This window comes from Dama dama, chromosome 31 (assembly GCF_033118175.1).
Source record: "Dama dama isolate Ldn47 chromosome 31, ASM3311817v1, whole genome shotgun sequence".
Taxonomy (NCBI): domain Eukaryota; kingdom Metazoa; phylum Chordata; class Mammalia; order Artiodactyla; family Cervidae; genus Dama; species Dama dama.
The window spans coordinates 26,569,669-26,591,278 of record NC_083711.1 but is presented as its reverse complement, the minus strand read 5'-3'; the positions used below and the strand labels follow the sequence as shown (position 1 = coordinate 26,591,278).

The following is a 21,610-nucleotide window of genomic DNA, read 5'->3' as shown; positions in this document are numbered from 1 at the left end:
CTTGTTTCTTGAGGTAAGCCTGTAATGCTATGAACCTACCCCCTTAGCACTGCTTTTACAGTGTCCCATAGGTTTTGGGTTGTCGTGTTTTCATTTTCATTCATTTTTATGCATATTTTGATTTCTTCTTTGATTTCTTCTATGATTTGTTGGTTATTCAGAAGCGTGTTATTTAGCCTCCATATGTTTGAATTTTTAACAATTGTTTTCCTGTAATTGAGATCTAATCTTACTGCACTGTGGTCAGAAAAGATGACTGGAATGATTTCAATTTTTTTGAATTTTCCAAGACTAGATTTATGGCCCAGGATGTGATCTATTCTGGAGAAGGTTCCGTGTGCACCTGAGAAAAAGGTGAAGTTGATTGTTTTGGAGTGAAATGTCCTATAGATGTCAATTAGGTCTAGCTGGTCCATTGGGTTATTTAAGGTTTGTGATTCCTTGTTAATTTTCTGTTTAGTTGATCTATCCATAGTTTTGAGTGGGGTATTAAAGTCTCCCACTATTATTGTGTTACTATTAATTTCCTCTTTCATACTCGTTAGCGTTTGCCGTACATATTGCGGTGCTCCTATGTTGGGTGCATATATATTTATAATTGTTATATCTTCTTCTTGGATTGATTCTTTGATCATTATGTAGTTTCCTTCTTTGTCTCTTTTCACATCCTTTATTTGAAAGTCTACTTTATCTGATATGAGTATTGCGATCCTGCTTTCTTTTGGTCTCCGTTTGCATGAAATATTTTTTTCCAGCCCTTCACTTTTAGTCTGTATGTGTCTCTTGTTTTGAGGTGGGTCTCTTGTAGACAGCATATATAGGGGTCTTGTTTTTGTATCCATTCAGCCAATCTTTGTCTTTTGGTTGGGGCATTCAACCCATTTACATTTAAGGTAATTATTGATAGGTGTGGTCCCGTTGCCATTTACTTTGTTGTTTTGGGTTCACGTTTATACAGCCTTTCTGCGTTTCCTGTCTAGAGAAGATCCTTTAGCATTTGTTGAAGAGCTGGTTTGGTGGTGCTGAATTCTCTCAGCTTTTGCTTGTCTGTAAAGCTTTTGAATTCTCCTTCATATCTGAATGAGATCCTTGCTGGGTACAGTAATCTAGGTTGTATGTAGGTTATTCTCTTTCATTACTTGAAGTATGTCCTGCCATTCCCTTCTGGCCTGGAGGGTTTCTATTGATAGATCAGCTGTTATCCTTATGGGAATCCCTTTGTGAGTTATTTGTTGTTTCTCCCTTGCTGCTTTTAATATTTGTTCTTTGTGTTTGATCTTTGTTAATTTGATTAATATGTGTCTTGGGGTGTTTCGCCTCGGGTTTATCCTGTTTGGGACTCTCTGGGTTTCTTGGACTTGGGTGGCTATTTCCTTCCCCATTTTAGGGAAGTTTTCAGCTATTATCTCCTCGAATATTTTCTCATGGCCTTTCTTTTTGTCTTCTTCTTCTGGGACTCCTATGATTCGAATGTTGGGGCGTTTCACATTGTCCCAGAGGTCCCTGAGGTTGTCCTCATTTCTTTCGATTCTTTCTTCTTTTTTCCTCTCTGCTTCATTTATTTCCACCATTTTATCTTCTACCTCACTTATCCTATCTTCTGTCTCTGTTATTCTACTCTTGGTTCCCTCCAGAGTGTTTTTGATCTCATTTATTGCATTATTCATTTTTAATTGACTCTTTTTTATTTCTTCTAGGTCTTTATTAAACATTTCTTGCATCTTCTCAATCTTTGTCTCCAGGCTATTTATCTGTAGCTCCATTTTGTTTTCAAGATTTTGGATCATTTTTATTATCATTATTCTAAATTCTTTTTCAGGTAGATTCCGTATCTCCTACTCTTTTGTTTGACTTGGTGGGCATTTTTCATGTTCCTTTACCTGTTGGGTATTTCTCTGCCTTTTCATCTTGTTTAGATTGCTGTGTCTGGAGTGGGCTTTCTGTATTCTGGTAGTATGTGGTTCCTTTTTATTGTGGAGGTTTAACCCAGTGGGTGGGGTTGGATGATTGGCTTGTCAAGGTTTCCTGGTTAGGGAAGCTTGCGTTGGTGTTCTGGTGCATGGAACTAGATTTCTTTTCTCTGGAGTCCAATGGAGTGCCCAGTAATGAGTTTTGAGATGGGTCTGTGTGTTAGGTGTGACTCTGGGCAGCCTGTATGTTGACGTTTAGGGCTATGTTCCTGATTTGCTGGAGAATTTGCGTGGTATGTCTTGCTCTGAAACTTACTGGCTCTTGGGTGGTGGTTGGTTTCAGTGTAGGTATGGAGGCTTTGGACTGTCTCTGATTACTTAATGTTCCATGTAATCAGGAGTTTTCTGGTGTTCTTAGGTTTTGGGCTTAAGTCTCCTGCCTCTGGATTTCAGTTTTATTCTTCCAGTAGTCTCAAGACTTCTCCAACTATACAGCACTGATAATAAAACTTCTAGGTTAATGGTGGAAAGATTCTCTCCCGTGAGGGACACCCAGAGAGGTTCACAGAGTTACATGAAGAAGAGGAGAGGGAGGAGGGAGATAGAAATGATCTGGAGGAGAAAAAGGGGGACTCAAGAGGAGAGAGACAGATCTATGCAGTTGTCTGTTCCCAGAGTGTTCTCCGTAGCCCAGACACCCACAAAGATTCACAGAATTGATTTGGGAAGAGAAGGGGAAAGGAGGAAATAGAGGTGTTCTGAGATAGAAAACGGAGAGTCCAGATTGGGAGAGAATAATCAACACACTCCTGAATAGAAATGGGAACTGAATATTGGATTCTTAAATGTCCACAATTTATATCATATACTGAAAAACACAGATTAAAAATCTAGAGTAGAGGTTAGACTCTTAAAAATACAATATGAAAAACCAAAACACAAAAAATTTTAGAAATATATATGAACTTTGGTTTAAAAATAGGGCTTCTCTTTTTTTTTTTTTTTTTTTGCAAGGTTATAGTGTAATGAAAATGAAAATTAAGGCATAGTAGAGGAGTAATAGAGGACTTTAAAAGGAAATAAGATAAAAAGAAAAATAGAAAATAGAGAAAAAGGGAAAAAAGAAAAGAAAAAAGTTTCTAATTAAAAAAATCGTAAAAATCTATGAAAATGAAAGTTATGGAGTAATGTCGAGTAATACGAAATTTTAAAAGAAAATAAAAGAGAAAAAAGAAAAAAAATTTTTTTAATTAAAAAAAAAAAAAGTAAAAATATATCTAGGAATTTCTCTGGAGCTGTTGCGGTCAGTGTGAGTTCGGTTCAGTTTCAGATAGTTCCAGCTTACACTTCTCGATATCTACAGGCCCCTTCCGGTGTAGTCGGTGTTTTCTACCGGGATTTTAATCTGTTGCACCGGTCCCTTCTGAAGCGGTTCCCTTTGTTTATTTGGCTTCTGTCTGCCGGTCTCTTCAGAGCCTCATTTCCGCCCTGACACAGGGGGGCGGAGGTGGACTCTTATTCAGGTAGCTAGTTCCGTCGCGCTGCAGGGATGGGCTGGCGCTGCTTTCCCGTCTTCGCTGCTCAGGTTCCCGGCTGCTCTATATGGAGCGCGCCCCGCACTGCGCGCGGTTCCAGCCCTCAGGTGTTCCACAAAAGCGCGGACTCGGCTGCACCTGCGTTTTGTGCCTTCCCCGTCTGAGCGGCTCAGGCAGCCAGGAGCTTGACGGGCGCACTCTCCCGGGGTGCGGCGCGCCCACTTCCTTCCGCGGTCCCAGCCTCAGTTTCCGCCCATGCCAGTCGGGTGCGGCGCGCCTTCTGCCCTCCGCGACCCCAGCCCCAGTCCCCGCCCGCGCCGGTCGGGTGCCTGTGCCCTGTGTCTTACCCTGACCCTCCCGGCGGATGTCGACCATCCAGAATCTCAGGAAGTCTTTGGTTAGAAACTGGAGGCCTGTTTGCAGTGCGGTAGGGGATGCCAACCTTGGGGCCGAGCCTGCCCCTTCCCCGCCCCCCTGCCTCCTGCCTCCGGCGGGGCTGGGCCGGTCTGCAGCCTGCAAGCTCTTCTCTGGCCTTGCTCAGACCCTTTGTTCTGCGAATGGCCGGCAGTGTGTTCCAGCAGGTTAATTTTCTCTCTCTCTTGCTATCCCACAGTTTAAGTTGGTAACTCACAAAAGCTCCCTCCGATTGTCCTCAGGGCACTCAGGCCCGGTCCTTACCCTAAGCAATGCTGCCCTCTCCTCTCCGTTCCGCCCCCACTTGCTGGTGGCGGATGCGGGCGTCTGAGGTACTTTTCTGCTGGGAGTTGCTTTTAGGCGCGTAATCTGTTGGTTTCATTTATTCTTCCCCTCCCAGTTAGGTTGCCCTCCGAGATTCAAAAACTTCCTCCAGACCCACCAGTGCGAGGGTTTCCTGGTGTTTGGAAACTTTCTCTATTAAGACTCCCTTCCCGGGACGGATCTCCATCCTTAGCTCTTTTGTCTCTCTTTTTTATCTTTTATATTTTGTCCTACCTCCTTTGGAAGACAATGGGCTGCTTTTCTGGGCGCCTGATGACCTCTGCTAGCGATCAGAAGTTGTTTTGTGAAGTTTGCTTTGCGTTCAGTTGTTCTTTAGATTAATTTGTAGGGGAGAAAGTGGTCTCCCTGTCCTATTCCTCCGCCATCTTGGCTCCTCCCAATATGTGTAGATTTTATAATATCAGGTAACAGAAAATGTTAAATGCAACCTGCAGTAAATAAGCATATTTATAAATCACATTGTATTAGAAATAAGGGAAGATGAGCATTCTAGTTAGACATTTGACAACTACAGTATTCTAGTGAATTTTATTAAGACTTAAGGCTCTAAATTCAAAGGGTAAAATATATTTTAGCATTTTTTTTAAGTATTTTTAAAAGTGAATTTTACTATTTGATGACAAAATCTTACTAAATAAAATCCCAGAGTCATTCATTATGATTTTATTTCAGTATATATACTTTAATATGAATTCACACATTTTGAATACTGTGTTACTGTGTATAACTAGATATGCTAAAACCTGTCTTTTTACATCATAGAGTCGTCTGTTTCAGCACCCATAAATTTCATGGTAAAGTTTCTTAAGTTGAACATTTTAAAAGTGTATTTCTTAATATAATTGCTTTTTTACATCAGGATTGGATATATTTATTACTGCTCAGACAGGGAACGAGTATGGATAGCTGAAATTTGTTAGTAAATTGCATGTGGCTAGCTTACTCTAGGCATATTTGTTGTGAAAATGGTTGCTTCGTGAAATGACTTTGAGTAAGTTGGGTAGAAAGTAGGGCTAGGTTCTAGTTAAAATTGTTACAAACAGCATGCCTTCAACTGTGTCAGGAAATATGGTAGATTAAAACAAATTTTCTAGCATAAGCAACCAAAATGTGTTGTTTCTATTGGATATAAAACATTTTAAGATCTCTTGACAGTATTATAGGGTTGTTTAGATAGTAAGGGCTGTAATCAGATTAAATCAAAGTGAAAGAACATACCCAAGGAAATAAGTTTGAGATGCTGAAATTCACTTTTTGACATGATCAAATTTGCTTGTACATGTAAACTTGAGCTTCAATTTTGATATCTCTATTGAATGTGAGAAAAGGAAGTCAGAGGCCATTGTCTGTAAGTAGATGGGAAGTTTTCATAGAAAACCATTCCTTGTAAAATGGTTATGTCAGTGGATGACATTCACCATAAGGATAAATCAGAAGTACCCCCTCTCCAAAACATCTATAATACTGCAAAGATAGTCCTCTTGGCTCCAGGAATGTTGTTGGAGGTGATGAGATTTGCCCTTGAGAAGTTGTACCATGGTTGTGCAGCAGAAATTTGTGTCACTTTAGTAATTCACTAAATCTCTACTTGAAAAAGAACTGTGAAAATATCTTCTAGAAATGAAAATAAGAGTTATTAAGTAAAAGAAGAAAAAAATGGAATACGAGTTTAATATATTAGAAATAGCTAAAGAATGTGTTAGTAGTCTGTAAGCTATATGAGAAGAAAGTACCCAACATGTAAAAGATAGCTAAAAAGATAAAAAATATGGAGAAAGGTTGAATGACATGGCAAATAAAATGAGTAGGTCTAACATACATTAATTGATGTTACAGAAGGAGAGGAAGTAGGAGGTCAGAGGCAGAATTTAAAGAGATCATCACAGAAATTTTTTAGAAGTGAAAAGATAACTTATAATTTCATGAGTCTACAAATTCAATTAGGAAAAATTAAAAGAAACCCACACCTAAATTCTTTATAGTGATACTCCAGAACACTTAAGACTGAGAAAATCTTAAAATTTCGTAGAGAAAAAGGTAGAATTGTCTTAAAAATAATGACAGTGAAAGTGACAAATTCTGCAAATTTATATGGCCATAAGACATGAAAATACTGGAAAAATAATTTTCAGTGACTGGAAAGAAAATAACTGCCGGAATTCTGTGGTATGGGGTAGCCTCACCGGGGTGTTTTTCTTTTTCATTAGGGCTCTAAAGTCATTTCTGAAAGGCAAAGACTTATTAATGTTTCTCCTGTTCGTGAATCTACCATCTTCTGTACTCACAGATGGGAGGGTGGGGTGGGGGGGTTGTAGTGCCTCCACTGCTACAAAATCAGTGTGCCCCTTTTCAGTAGTTCTAGTTTTACCTTTTTTCCCCAATAATTGTCTACTTCCCTCAGGTTTAACCCAGACAGGCTGGTGCAGGAGAGCAATAACGTTTCTGTAAAATGTACATGGGCCCTTTGTACCTCCTGCTTTGGCTTATTTGGGGGCTTCCCAGGTGGCACGAGTGGTAAGGAATTCACCTGCCAATGCAGGAGACGTAAGAAATGAGAGTTCATTCCCTGGGCTGGGAAGATCCCCTGGAGAGGGGCATGGCAACCCACTCTAGTATTCTTGCCTGGGAGTCCCATGGTCAGAGCCGCCTGGTGGGCTACAGTCCATGGGGTCTCAGAGTCAGACATGATCGAGTGACTTAGCACACACGCATGCGCGCGCATCCTCTTCATACCTCCTGCTTTAGCTTACATGGGCCACTGTAGAGGAACTGGTGAGCAGTGTACTCATCCAAGTAATCTTTATTTTTACACTCTTAGATCATTCAGTCCAACAGAGAATTCTAGGTGTCTGAATTAAAATTAAGATTGGGAGCCACTTGGAGGGTTTACCAACCAGAACAGCCTAGAGTTGTTATTAGGGAAAGAAAAAAGCAACATGTCCAGGAATGGTTGGGGCAGGATTCTGAATTTTAAAAACCTATAACCTAAAAGTTATAGGTTTCTGTAACTGTCACTCTTTTCATCTTGGTCAGTACCTAGGAAGCAGTTATGAGGGTTGAATGCCTTAAGATGATGTTTGGAACAGGAGTAGATTAGGGGGGCAGTTACAAGTCTTTTGAAGTGAATTTGTAAGGATAATTTTAAGGCTCAACAATAACAGATGTCCATGGATGTTAGAGCATGTAGAAGGTTCATCCAGTTCTTTAACTATCATTCCTTGTTAGAGTGGCTCTTATAAGGTATACCATTGTCAGATTACAATTTGAAAAAGTGGAAAATATTAAATGCTGGTTTCAAGGGCCGCAAGAGTATGGCATGAGATGACCAGTCAGACTGGGATAGCAAAACTCTAACTCAGAAAAAAGTGTCAGCAGCCATGAGCACCACCGATAGTCCTGAGAAGGGTCACAATGCAGACTGGAAGGTGAGCAAAGGGCCAGTGTAGTCAGTCTGTGCAGAGGGGGCAAGGCGTGCTCACCACTGGAGAAACACATCTGCTTTTGGAAGGAGTTACCTATCCAACATGCAGTTTCCGTAGCAGAAACACAGAGTTCTTTGACTGGCATTCAGTAAATGATTGTGGACTAGTTGCCCTGTGGGATATGATGATAGGTTACAGCAGTAGTGGTAAGCTCTGGTGCAAGCTTGGTGAGTCACCTCATTGGAGAACAGCCATCACAGTACAGCCAACACAATGACTAAAATTAGAAAGACTGCCATACCAAATATTGGTAAGTATGTAAAGCAATTGGAAAGTGTCGTATTTGTTGGTAAGAATGTATAATGGTATAACCTCTTTGGAAAACTGAAGATTTCTAGTGTATTTCTACATATATTATGCTTGGACTTAGCATAGCCCATGTTTGCACTCCTCGGTCTAGACCCTTGAGGAAGGAGTGCATAGTGCCTTTATTGATCAGAACTAAAAACTGTAAACAGCCAAATATTTGTAAGAGCAGAATAGTGAACAGTGGTGGTACATTCACACAATGGAATACAAAACATTTTCCAGATACTTTGAAAAAATGTGGAGGAATCCCCAGAGCAACGTGCTGAGTGAAAGAGACTTGACGCTAAAGAGTAACTGCTCTGTGAATCCATTTACGTGATATTTAAGGACAGGCATAACTAATCTGTGGCGGTAGAAGTGGTCAGAATGCTGATTATCTGAGAACTAGAGAGGACACTGTTTGTTGGAAAAAGGGCATGAGAGAATTTTTGGGAGTGATAGAAATTTTCTATATCTTGGTCTGGGTGGTGGTTACATAGGTGTATTGATTGGTAAAAATTTCACTGGACTGTACATTTAAGTTTTGTGTATCTTATATACGAATCATCTCTCAATAAAATACTTTTACCAGGAAAAAATGTATTTAGCTATGTTAATTGATAATATACAAAAAGTTATATTTTTATGTATAATAAAGAATGACAAGGAGAAAAAATTTTAAAGCTACCATTTTTTTTTTCCATTTATTTTTATTAGTTGGAGGCTAATTACTTTACAATATTGTAGTGGTTTTTGCCATACATTGACATGAATCAGCCATGGATTTACATGTGTTCCCCATCCCGATCCCCCCTCCCACCTCCCATCCCTCTGGATCTTCCCAGGGCACCAGCCCCGAGCACTTGTCTCATGCATCCAGCCTGAGCTGGTGATCTGTTTCACCCTTGATAGTATACATGTTTCGATGCTGTTCTCTCTAAACATCCCACCCTCGCCTTCTCCCACAGAGTCCAAAAGTCTGTTCTGTACATCTGTGTCTCTTTTTCTGTTTTGCATATAGGGTTATCATTACCATCTTTCTAAATTCCACATATATGCGTTAGTATACTGTATTGATCTTCATCTTTCTGGCTTACTTCACTCTGTATAATGGGCTCCAGTTTCATCCATCTCATTAGAACTGATTCAAATGAATTCTTTTTAATGGCTGAGTAATATTCCATGGTGTATATGTACCACAGCTTCCTTATCCATTCTTCTGCTGATGGACATCTAGGTTTAAAACTACCATTTATAACACATAAAACTATTAAAGACCAGGAATAAAAAAGAAATGTGCAAGAACTTCTAAGAAAAGAATTATTAAATAACACTGAGACATATTAATGAATATGGAAATAATTGGAAATATATTGTATTTTACAAATTGAAAGATTTAAGGTTGTAAAACTGATTAGCTCTCCTTAAATTGACTTATGGATTTAGTGTGATCCCAGTCAAAATACCCAGTTTTGTTTTTTTTTTTCTTTTTTTGTAAAGGAAATGTAGATGATTCTTTCACCCTCTATCCCCCCCTTCCACCTTCTTTCACTTTTTTTTTTCCCGGTTGATGTGTATAGCTTAAATGACATGGAAATTTTCTGGTATGTTGCTTGCTCAAAATGGATTTGAATGATCAAAATGGAATGTTTTCTATAGTGCGATTTAAATACACAGACACACACACACACAAAAGCCCTCAAAATTGGTACTAGGAATGGGAACATTTACTATAAGTAAGTGCTTTAAAGATTCCTTCAATATTGTGTGTGGAAGGAAAAGAGACAGCAAAAATGTTTTGTCATCTTTTTCTATTGTTGAATGTCTTAGTCATCACTAGTGTTGGGAAGATAAAGTGATTCTAGTTGGGGTTGATTTTGGGGGTTGCCTTTCTCAGTATGCTACATTTTGTTATAAGCTATTTCTGAGCTCTGAGATTTGCAGTGTTGTTTTTTATTCTCTCTCTCACTATCTCTTTAAAGTCTAGGTAGAATCATTGGCTTTACTTTGGTGAGGCCAGGAAGGAACCCTTATGAGGACTTGGTTTATATAAAATTTATATTCATAATGCCAGAACTGGACTCTCGAAAAGGACAAGAACTTGGGACTGGAGGGCTCATATTTGGGCTAGAGGTTGGGCTTTTCCAAATGACAGTAATAACAAAGAGCAACATCTGATATTTAACATTATATTTCAAACACTTGTTTAACTCCATTTTTTTTTAACCAAATATGCTCTAGGGATGAAACAAATCCCTGTTTCTATCCTCTGATGCTGATAGGAGAGACTGGTTGGGTCATAATTTTGTGCAGTGTAATAAATGTGTTTATAAGGTCCTTTAAAAGCTGGGGGGCAGACATAGGAGGAAACCTACTGGGGCATGTTGTAAGTCCCTAGTGATTACAAAACTGAATATGTTGTAAGTTCTAAATCAAGGAGATCACAAAGTTATGGCATTCTTTCATCCACAATTTCTAGGTACCATATTTCTACCACATTACCACCTGGTTAAGGAATATTGTAGGGCTTCCCTACAATAGTTGTAAAGAACCCACCTGCTAATGCTGGAGACACAAGAGACACGGATTCGACCCCTGGGTCTGGAAGATCCCCTGGAGGTGGTGGTGCTTTTTGTCAGTCGCTCAGTCATGTCTGACTCTTTGCGACCCAATGGACTGCAGCACACCAGCCTTCCTTGTCCTTCACCATCTCCCAGAGTCTGCTCAAACTCATGTTTATTGTGTTGGTGATGCCATCCAACCATCTTATTCTCTGCCTTCCCTTTCTCCTCTTACTTTCAGTCTTTCCCAGCATCAGGGTCTTCTCCACTGAGTTGGCTTTTCGCATCAGGTAGCCAAAGTATTGGAGTTTCAGCTTCAGCATCAGTCCTTCCAGTGACTATTCAGAATTGATTTCCTTTAGGATTGACTGGTTTGATCTCCTTGCTATCCAAGGGACTCTCAGTAGTCTACTCCCCTTGAAGAAGAAATGACAACCCACTACAGTATTCTTGCCTGGGGAATCCCAGAGACAGAGGAGCCTGGTGGTCTCCAGTCCATAGGGTTGCAAAGAGTTGGACTTGACTGAACGATTTAACACACACAAACGGAGAATTATAAGTCTATATCTTTAAAACTCATATTTTTATTATAATGTATGATGATCTCTACCATATGATGGAATTCAGTTATATGTATAATTATATACATTTATATACTTTTAATTATGTGTACACATGCATATAAGGGCTTTCTTTATGGCTCAGCTGGTAAGGAATCTGCCTGCAATGCTGGAGACCTGGATTTGATCCCTGGGTAGGGAAGATCCCATAGAGAAGGGAAAGGCTACCCAATCCAGTATTCTGTCCTGGAGAATTCCATGGCCTGTGTAGTCCCTGGGGTCACAAAGAGTCGGACATGACTGAGTGACTTTCACACATGCACATACACTTGAAAATTTGTTTACATCTTAGTTCACTTTGAGAAGTAGGGAACATGTATATCTTGAGCTCTATTCAGTTATTACAGCTTGTGTCCAGTTTTTCCTTTGTAGAAAAAAAGATCCATGGGAATGCTGGGGAGATGGTATCTTCAGTTTATATTCTTGACTTTCTTTCCCTCCTAGCTTGTAACAAAAAGTTCAGGTAAGTTGCTCAGTCCTAGAAAATACATTCGAGGCCATACATTTCCCACCATAAAAATCAAGAGATGTATTTTCTTGGTGGGAGGGGACTGAAGAGAGGGTGACTGAATTAACTGTATTGAAACATTTAAAAATAATACCTTCTAGTTTTTAGTAATCTTAACTAGATCTGGAATTAGAAAAATATTGTTAGCTCAGAGCAATCTGAATTGTAGATTTGGAATGGGCTGTTGACAGGTATGGGGAGCAGGAGACCTAGTTTTACTCAGTGTTGTCTTGAGGCCCAGTCTCATTTTGTTACTAACTTCATGTGACTTATGTATACATTTTAATTTTTGTAGATTGGGTGTATTTTGTAGAAAACAACTCTTCTGAAGTTTTCCATAACTAATGTCTACGTGACCTGTTGCCTGGTCATTATGATACAAGTGATCTGATGTGTTGGCATTAAAAAGGGTTATTTCTATTTCATTATAACTAGAGTTTTAAGTTAGTATTTTATTACAACTAGAAGTTTAAAAGCATATAGTGGTAGAGGATCATCCACCTAGGAGATTTATGAATGAGTGTGGCTCTCCTTGACTTTCGACTAGTTTATGCTTTTGGAATATATACTATAGAATTTTTTTTTTTTAATGGCTATTATACCTGCCCACCAGTACTAGTCAGTTGCTGGATGCCTCTTCTGCCTTTTATATTAGGTTGGTGCAAAAGTAATTGTGGTTTTGCATTGTTGAACTTTGCTGTTTGATACTGGAATAAATTCTTAAATGTAGTTATATGTCATTAAAATGCACATTTCTTTTTTTTTTTTTTGCTAATGACTTATTACTTGCTGTTTATATATATTTTATATATGGAAATGATGTTAGAAAAAAAAAACAAATTCGAGCAATTTTCTTGTTTGAGTTCAAAATGGGTAGTAAAGCAGCAAAGACAACTCAATATAAGCAATGCATATAGCCCAGGAACTGCTAAAGAAATGTACAGTTCAGTGGTGGTTCAAGAAGTTTTGCAAAACTTTGAGACAAGAGCCCTGAAGATGAGGAGCTCAGTTGCTGATCATCAGAAGTTGACAATGACCAATTGAGAGCCATCATCGAAGCTGATCCTCTTAACACTACACGAGAAGTTGCCCAAGAACTCAGGTGTTGACAATTTTGAGGTTATGTAGCATTTGAAGCAAATTGGAAAGGTGAAAAAGTTTGATAAGTGGGCGCCTCATGAACAAATTAAAAAATTGCCATTTTGAAGTGTTGTCTTCTCTTATTCTGTGCAACAACAATGAGCCGTTTCTCGATTGGACTGTGACATGTGATGAAAAGCGGGTTTTAGATGAGAGCGTGCCCATGGCCAGTCGGTGGTTGGACTGGGAAGAAGCTCCAAATCACTTCCCAAAGCCAAACTTGTACCAAGAGTCATGGCCACTCTTTGGTGATCTGCTGCCCTCTGATCCACTATAGCTTTCTGAATCCAGGGAAACCATTACATCTGAGAAGTATGGTCAGCAAATTGATGAGATGCACTGAAATCTGTAACAGCTGTAGCTGGCATTGGTCAGCAGAAAAGACCCAATTCTTCTCCACAACAATGCCTGATCACATGTCATATAACTTTGGAAGTTGAACAAATTGGGCCATGAAGTTTTGCCTCCTCATATTCCTCTGACCTCTCGCCAACCAACCACCACTTCTTCAAGCATCTTGACATCTTTTTGCACAGAAAACATTTCTACAACCAGCAGTAGGTGGAAAATGCTTTCCAATAGTTTGGTGAATCCCAAAACACAGATTTTTATGCTGTAGGAATAAACAGGCATTTCTCATTGGTAAAAATGTGTTAATTGTAATGGTTCCTATTTTGATTTAGCATAGGTATGTTTGAACCTTGTTATAATGATTTAAAATTCAGGGTCTGAAACTGCAGTTACTTTTGCACCAACTAATAAATGACCACTGGCACTAATTCTTTCCTGTTTGTAATGTATTTGCTACTTTTCCCAGAACCCATTGCTTGTTTTAGTTTGTTCTTTTCTGATTACCAACGTAGAAATAAGATTCGTTAATTTATACTTCTAGATATACGTATGTAACAAAAGGAACAGACTTTTCAAATGAAAATTGCTCCCACTTACGAAAGTCAATAAAATATACCTTTTTTATATAAAACAGACTTTGGTGTTATATTTACCTTTTGTATACTATGTGTTAACCTTTATCTTTCAAAGTGGTCACCTTGTACAAATTTAATTTGTACAGTTGATTTTTCTTGTGTCATGCTAAATTGTGCAAGGAACAGTAGAAAGTCTCTCAAGTTGGCTCTTTGACTTACTTCTCTTTTATGTTCTTGAGAACTCATTTTTGATTAGAGTGGGATGTTCCAGATAAACATTGATATTCTCAAGTCCCGAATCATCTAACTAAATACCTTCCAAGGAGTTCTAGCACTGTTTATTGTTAAATAATTTAAGAGAAAAAGCCTCTAGGGGCTGAGGTTCCTTTTGAAAGTTGATAGTTGGGCAGAGAGTCCTGCTGCTAATGCTAGATCACTCTTAAAAGTGTAAACTGTTTATTTTTAAATATGTGAGTTTACTTTGACCTTTACATTTTAATGCATCATGTTTTCTGCTCCCCCCCAACCCAGTATGTGATTTAATTGATTCCCAAAGAAAAACTCTATCCTATATTCATATAAGTTATTTTAAGTAATACTGATTTGGAATCTAATGCATTGTATATAAGGTCATATTACAAAGTTAGAGATGAAAAATATTCTGCTTCTCCTCCATAATTAAGGAAGATAGCTGTATTAGTTTGATTTTTATCTAATAGAGCAAAATCTTTAGGATAAAAATAGTGTAGCATGAATGAGATTTTTTTTCAAGAAGCCAAAAAGTTGAAAAAACTCATACTAACTGAGATTTTTGTAGTGAACATAAAATGAGTTAAGATATTTGGCTGTTATTCATGATAATTTGGAATAGTAAGTAACACATGTCTTGAGTAGGCAAAATGCATGTTTAGTTTATATGTAGGGATTAGGGTTTTTCAGCATTTTCTTGCTTAAGAGCAAGATAAACACCATTAAGCAGAGTAGCATTACTGTTAGTCATGTTTAGATATGTTTTAGATATTCTGTAGATGTACTTACTTTGAAGAAGTTTATCTTTTATTATTCTGATATGTAGATGTTTATTGCAGTAGATTTTTCTCTAGGCAAACTATTGGGGAATGAAGTGAACACATAAATATTCTCTCCCCTTATTTTTCAGTAGCTGTTGTAGAGTATGGATCTGTAGAACTGAAAGGAACCCTAGAATTTACCTTAACTTTTTTTTTTAAATATAAAAGGAAATTAATGATCAGAGGGATGAAAGTGCAGTGTTTTTCCATTTTTAATTTTCTTATGATTCAAAGAAATTCTTATAAAAACTAATCATTATGTATATTATAAATATGTACTTCAATACAATGACTTTTCAGAAAACTTATCTAGGTACTGTATTCCTGATATTAAGCCTCTAACTTGTTGAAATATAACTTAATATATCTATTTCCTATTATGTAATGCTATCTTTTTGCGATTAAAATCTGTTTTCTGAGGAAAAACTGCTGCCTGTGTTTTGATCTATTAGCATTGCTACTGCTATGTTCTTGAAAACTAGAACTATGCTGTGTTCTAGAAAACTAGAATCCACTTGAGCAAATTTAGTGTTAAGTATTCCTTTTCCAAATGCATTGTCTAGACCTTAATTTATCAAAATCCTTAGTTTATAGTATGCTGTTTTCTACTGTACAGTGCTAAATTAATGCTGTATTTTTTCACCATTATTTTCTATCCATTGTTTAAGAGTTCTTGAGGCCAGCATAGCGGAAAATAAAGCATGTTTGAAGAGGACACCAACTGAAGTTTGGAGAGATTCTCGAAACCCTTACGATAGAAAAAGGCAGGACAAAGCTCCTGTTGGACTAAAGAATGTTGGCAATACTTGCTGGTTTAGTGCTGTTATTCAGGTAAGGATCTTTATACAGGTCTTATCTGGTGGGCCTGGCAGCAGTGAAAAGTGGGTTGGAGTTGTGTTTCTTTTTAGTTGTTATATATATATACATACACACAGACAAACACACACACACACTGCAAACAAGGTTTTAATATGCCTTTCTACTAACCTAGTTTGGCGATTGCAGTATTCCCCACTCCACTTTGTTCTTCATTCCCAGTATGGACTTTTCATGATAAAACACTGCCAATGCCTTATTCAAAATTAATTTCTCCTCCTTCTCTGTTGTTGAGAATTGTCAGAGTGAAAAGAAAATATTTTTGTATATAAATCCCTGCAAATTTAGGAAAGAATATAGCCAAGATGGGGCTTCCCTGGTGGCTCAGATGGTAAAAACAAAAAAACAAAAAAAATCTGCCTGCAGTGCAAAACACCTAGGTTTGATCCTGGGTTGGGAACATCCCCTGGAGAAGGGAATGGCTACCCACTCGAGTATTCTTGCTGGGAAAATTCCTCGGATAGAGGAGCCTGGTGGGCTACAGTCCATGGTGTCACAAAGAGTCGGACCTAACTGAGTGACTAACACTTCACTTCATAACCAAGATAGGAAACCAAGACTGTTTTTTTTGTGTGTGTGAGTCAGATCAGATTTATTTATCTATAATAGAAAATGTCATTCAGTAATTATAGTCATTTAAGTACTTTTTTTATAAAAGAGGACATTTTATTTCAGGAGGAAATAAATTGACAAATAATTCTTAATACATATGTGAGAATGAAAGAATAAAAATCAATTAAGAATAACGTTTTCTTTCTAACTTGGAATTTTTTATTGAGCTTCTTATTCTAAAATGAAAAATATTTGTATGCATAGATAACCATCTTTTAAATTTGGACTTTTTTTTTTTTTTAACTCTTACATGATATGACTATTGTCATAATTCTTTAGTATTCTCAGACATTGGTAATGTTATCTTTCAAATTGTGAAACCTTAAACTAAACAATCTCCTTAAGTTAAATAACCTATGAGTAATAACATGCTCTTAGTTTTAATTACTCTTTAGGAAAATTAATATTTGTGCTTAATTTCCTAATATAGCTGAACTGTAGCTCATTTAGTGTTTCTGATGAGTCTTTTTAAAGCAATAGATGTTTTCTAATTTACATTATTTTACATTCAAAATACCTCTTCATTTTGTCCGTTTCCAACCTGAATACAGTATTAACTTTCATATGATATTAAAGCAACTAACAGGTTGTTAAATTTTTCTATTCTAAAGGTTATTAATTGTGTTCTCTAGGTGATTAATTTTTTTTTTTTCTACTTCAGTGTTATAATTTCCAGCTCTTTTCTTTTTGCTTCTGGCAAATAGTATTACACAATTTGGTTTTCTTTGGTTTTCTGGTTTCATGCCTCACTTTTATTCAACTATGGTACACACCATTTAATAACACGATATGTTATTTGTTTTCCAGGCTGTTAAAATATTAAGGAATACTTGGAATTAACATGAATTTGTAATAATGCTTTTGTTTTTGGTCTTGAGTATGCATTAATTATCCACTTATATGCTAGCAATATCTCAAATTTTATTTGCTATCTTAATGCTTGCACTGCTAGTAAATTCTTTTGCATTTCATTGTTTAAATTTCATAATTTAGTTGTCACTTTAAAATGTGAAACACAGTTTTAAGGCTGTGATCTGAGTGCTTATGAGTATGTTTTGCTGCCTGTATTTGGATTCTACCTTTACACTATTATGGCCAGTAAATGAGGCTCATTGATTAGCATCTTCTTTTAGAAAACTGTAGGAAGTAAGAAAGTGCTTGCAGAGAATCAGTATTTGTTAGTTAGAATTGGTACTTTAAACATCTAGAAGAAATAACAGATAACCTTGAAAATTTTGGCTTCTAATGAAGTAATAGGACACTGTCTTTTGGGAATGTAGAAAAACAGTAAGCTTCAGTTTAGGAAATTGTAGATGGGGAAAAAAAAATTTGTCTAGTGATGACTTTGTTTTGTTTTTGAATGTAACTTTAAAATCTCTTAAACCATTTTAAGTAGCTTTTAATTTTCACTTCTAGTAATTGAAATATTTTATTTTTTCATTCCTTGACATTTACTTAATTCAACAGACATCTAAAATATGTTTATCATAATTAATTGAACTTTTCACTTATGAAAGGAACTTTGGGTAGGAAATCTGTATTAGTGTTGGGAGTTTTTAATTTTTTTTTCAAAGCAAGTTGGAACTTGTTCAAATTGTGACATAAATGCACTATAAAGTTTCAGTTACAAAAATTTTCTCAGGGATGGAATTTACTTAGTTGGCAAGACTAATGTGAAACAACTGGGAATTCTCTTCTTTAAAAGTATTTCTACTGATTATAGTTTACAGGAATTACAAACCTCTAACTTCAGAGTAGGTAATGGTGGATAAGCTACAGAAGGTACAGCTTTGTTATACTTGCTCCTTTAGGTACTGAGACCTAAGTATTTTGGAAGAAAAGAGGAACAGAATATCAGGAAGGGATTGTTAGCAGAAAGAAATTGTGCAGAAAGTGGCTTACATAACTTTTGGATGCTAACAATATTAGCCTGACTGTCTTTAGATTGGGTATCAACCACTTAACTAGTCAGGATTATTTTCATCCTGTTCAAAAGCAACTTTTATGCAGATGGTACTATTTGGGGCTGCTTTTTCTACTCTGTTCCTCTCTCTAGTTTGGGGTGTTACGTTCAAGTAAGTCATGAGTCCTCCTGACCCTTAGCACCATTCCCATTTGGAATCCTCTGAGATGCTCAGAAGTAAGGTGCTTTTGCTTCTTGGTTTGCCTGCTACAGTCCCAGTTTATTCCTATTGTAGATGCGTCAGCACTTATTAATTCCTTGTAGAGCCCTTTTTTGTCCTCAGAAGAGTTGTGGGTTGGATGATAAGGTTTATGAACCCGAGTCAGTTAAGTTCAGTTATATCCCAAGTCTAAATTTTTCTATATTCCACAGAAGGAGAGAGTAGTTGTCTGATACCTCTCTGTCTGGGAAGGCCATAGGGATTTAATTGCTCTGTATACAGACTTTCATCTTTTAATCAGGCCACTCTGTTTTTCTCACACTTTGAAACTTATCTGTTACTATTTCATTTTTAAATATTAATAATCCACCAAGGACAATTTATGTTGGTTTTCCTTAGTATCTTTCATCATAGAGAGTTTATATCTCCTTCTGCTCTCTTATCATCACTTTTTTTGTTTTCCATAAATTATGTATTTGAACTCTCATCCTCCACGAGTTTAGTCAAATTCTTAACAGATTTCAGAATTCATATACTGGCTTTGAGCTCAATAAAAGGATACTTGTTTTCAATGTGTATGACTCACAAATGTAATTTAGACAGTAGTGGCGATTACACTTTCCCACCCCTTTTGAAGAAATATGTTAACCAATACTACTACTGTGCCCGATCTAGAGTATAGATTGGGGCTTAAAATGAGTTCCTGTGATTTGTTGTGATAATCCATGGTCATAAATTCTGCTTTGGGTAATAGCATATTAAGTTCTTGTCAGTCATCCACTTGGTCATATATTGCTGGAGTCTAAAAACAAAAATGAAGCCAGTGTTTTGAAGGCATCGTAAGCCCTAAAGCATTGAGGAATTTTGAGGCTACACTTTGAGAGAACAGGATTTTCAGACAGTAAGCTTCATTTTTTGGGCTGTTTTATCTTTGAGAAAACATATACTTCTGCTTTATTGACTACACCAAAGGCTTTGACTGTGTGGATCACAACAAACTGTGGAAAATTCTTAGAGATGGGAATACCAGACCACCTGACCTGCCTCCTGAGAAATCTGTATGCACGTCAAGAAGCAACAATTAGAACTGGACATGGAATAATAGACTGGTTCCAAATCGGAGAAGGAGTACATCAAGGCTATATATTGTCACCCTGCTTATTTAACTTATATGCAGAGTACATCATGAGAAACACTGGGCTGGATGAAGCACAAGCTGGAACCAAGATTGCCGGGAGAAATATTAATAACCTCAGATATGCAGATGACACCATACTTATGGCAGAAAGCAAGGAAGAACTAAAGAGCCTCTTGATGAAAGTGAAAGAGAAGAGTGAAAAAGTTGGCTTAAAGCTCAACATTCAGAAAACTAAGATCATGGCATTTGGTCCCATCACTTCATGGCAAATAGATGGGGAAACAATGGAAACAGTGAAAGGCTTTATTTTGGGGGGCTCCAAAATCACTGTAGATGGTGACTGCAGACATGAAATTAAAAGACGCTTACTCCTTGGAAGAAAAACTATGAGCAACATAGACAGCATATTAAAAAGCAGAAACATTACTTTGCAAACAAAGGTCTGTCTAATCAAAGATACGGATTTTCCAGTAGTCATATGTGGATGTGAAAGTTGGACTATAAAGAAAGCTGAGTGCCCAAGAATTGATGCTTTTGAACTATGGTGTTAGAGAAGAAAGAATCTTGAGAGTCCCTTGGACTGCAAGGAGATCCAACCAGTCCATCCTAAAGGAAATCAGTCCTGAATACATTGGAAGGACTGATGCTAAAGCTGAAATTCCAGTACTTTGACCACCTGATGTGAAGAAATGACTCATTGGAAAAGACCCTGATGATGGGAAGGATTGAGGGCCAGAGGAGAAGGGACAACAGAGGATGAGATGGTTGGATGGCAACAACGACTCAATGAACATGAGTTTGAGTAAACTTCAGGAGTTGGTGATGGACAAGGAAGCCTGGGGTGCTGCAGTCCATGGGGTCTGAAAGTGTCCGGCATGGCTGAGCAACTGAACTGAACTGATCTTTGAGGCAATTTTAGAAGTGGCTGCTGATTGGCTGGAAGCTAAGCAAAGTTTCACACAAGATTGAAAGCCTTGGAAACACCTAAGATTTTCAGTTGAATTCTAAAGGGCTAGACTCTAGGATTACCTGAGAATTGAGTAGAGGCCAGGCTTTATAACTTGTGAATCCAAGCTTAAGATCATCGCATAATTGACTAGATCAAGGTGATATAGGATTGCAAATGTTTTAGTCTTGCTGCCTGCCAGAAGGAAATGTAAATTTTGGTGGAAGATAATACTGTCTTGAACTTTGAACTTTCTCCAGTTTTTTACTTACAATGTCTAGCCCTCAGTTATTCATAATTGGTCATATCAGAAAATAAGACATGTCCCCAAATTAAGAGAAAATAATGGATAATTAGAAATCTAACTATGTAGGGAAAAGTTAAAATTGAATAGTTTGTTATATAACTACTAATATGCTTAAGGAATTGGAAGCATAACTGAGAATTTTTGATAGAAAACTAAAAACTATTAAAGAAGAAATTTTAAAGCTGAAAAATATCATAAATTAAGTTAGGATATCAGTGGATGAAATTTGCAGTATATTAGACACAACTGAAGGATACACACAGCGTGGCCAGAGAATTAGTCAACTGGACAGTTTGTCTGAGGAACGTTTTCACACTAAAGCCATGAAATACAGATGAGAGCATAGAAGAGATATTTTGGACATGGAGTAAATTGTACTAACACAGTTTATTTGTGGTTCCAGAGGGAAACTAAAAAGGAAATAGGATAAAAACAATATTAGAAGAGATGACGAAGAATATTCTGAACTTGATGAAAGAAATCAAGCCACAGATTCGGGAAGCAATAGGAACCAAGTAGTATGAACATAAAGGATACTGCACAAAAGCACATCATAGTAAAATAGAAAAAACTCAAGACTGAGAAAACCCTAAAAGTAGCCAGTAGGAAGAAGATCTATCGCTTCAATAAAGGAGCAAAAATAAGACTGACAGTTGGCTTCTCAACAGAAATACTATGTTTAACATGCTGGGAAAAGATAACTGGCCATCTCAAATTCTATAACTAGTAAAGACCCATGCCAGGGGAAATCTAAAGGGTGTTCAAAAAGAAGTAAAAATATTTTTCAGTAGGAGCTCAGAGGATAGAAG

General features: G+C 37.3%; 1 protein-coding gene across 4 annotated transcripts in view; it reads left to right on the top strand.

Moving 5' to 3' along the window:
- The window catches only part of USP25 (ubiquitin specific peptidase 25), a 155,533-nt gene that overhangs the window by 44,340 nt on the left and 89,583 nt on the right, over positions 1-21,610 (top strand). For all 4 annotated transcript variants that reach the window (XM_061134150.1, XM_061134151.1, XM_061134153.1 and 1 more), the window contains exon 5: positions 15,468-15,630. In XM_061134150.1, the coding sequence (XP_060990133.1) occupies positions 15,468-15,630 (163 nt within the window). The remainder of the gene's footprint in view (positions 1-15,467; positions 15,631-21,610) is intronic.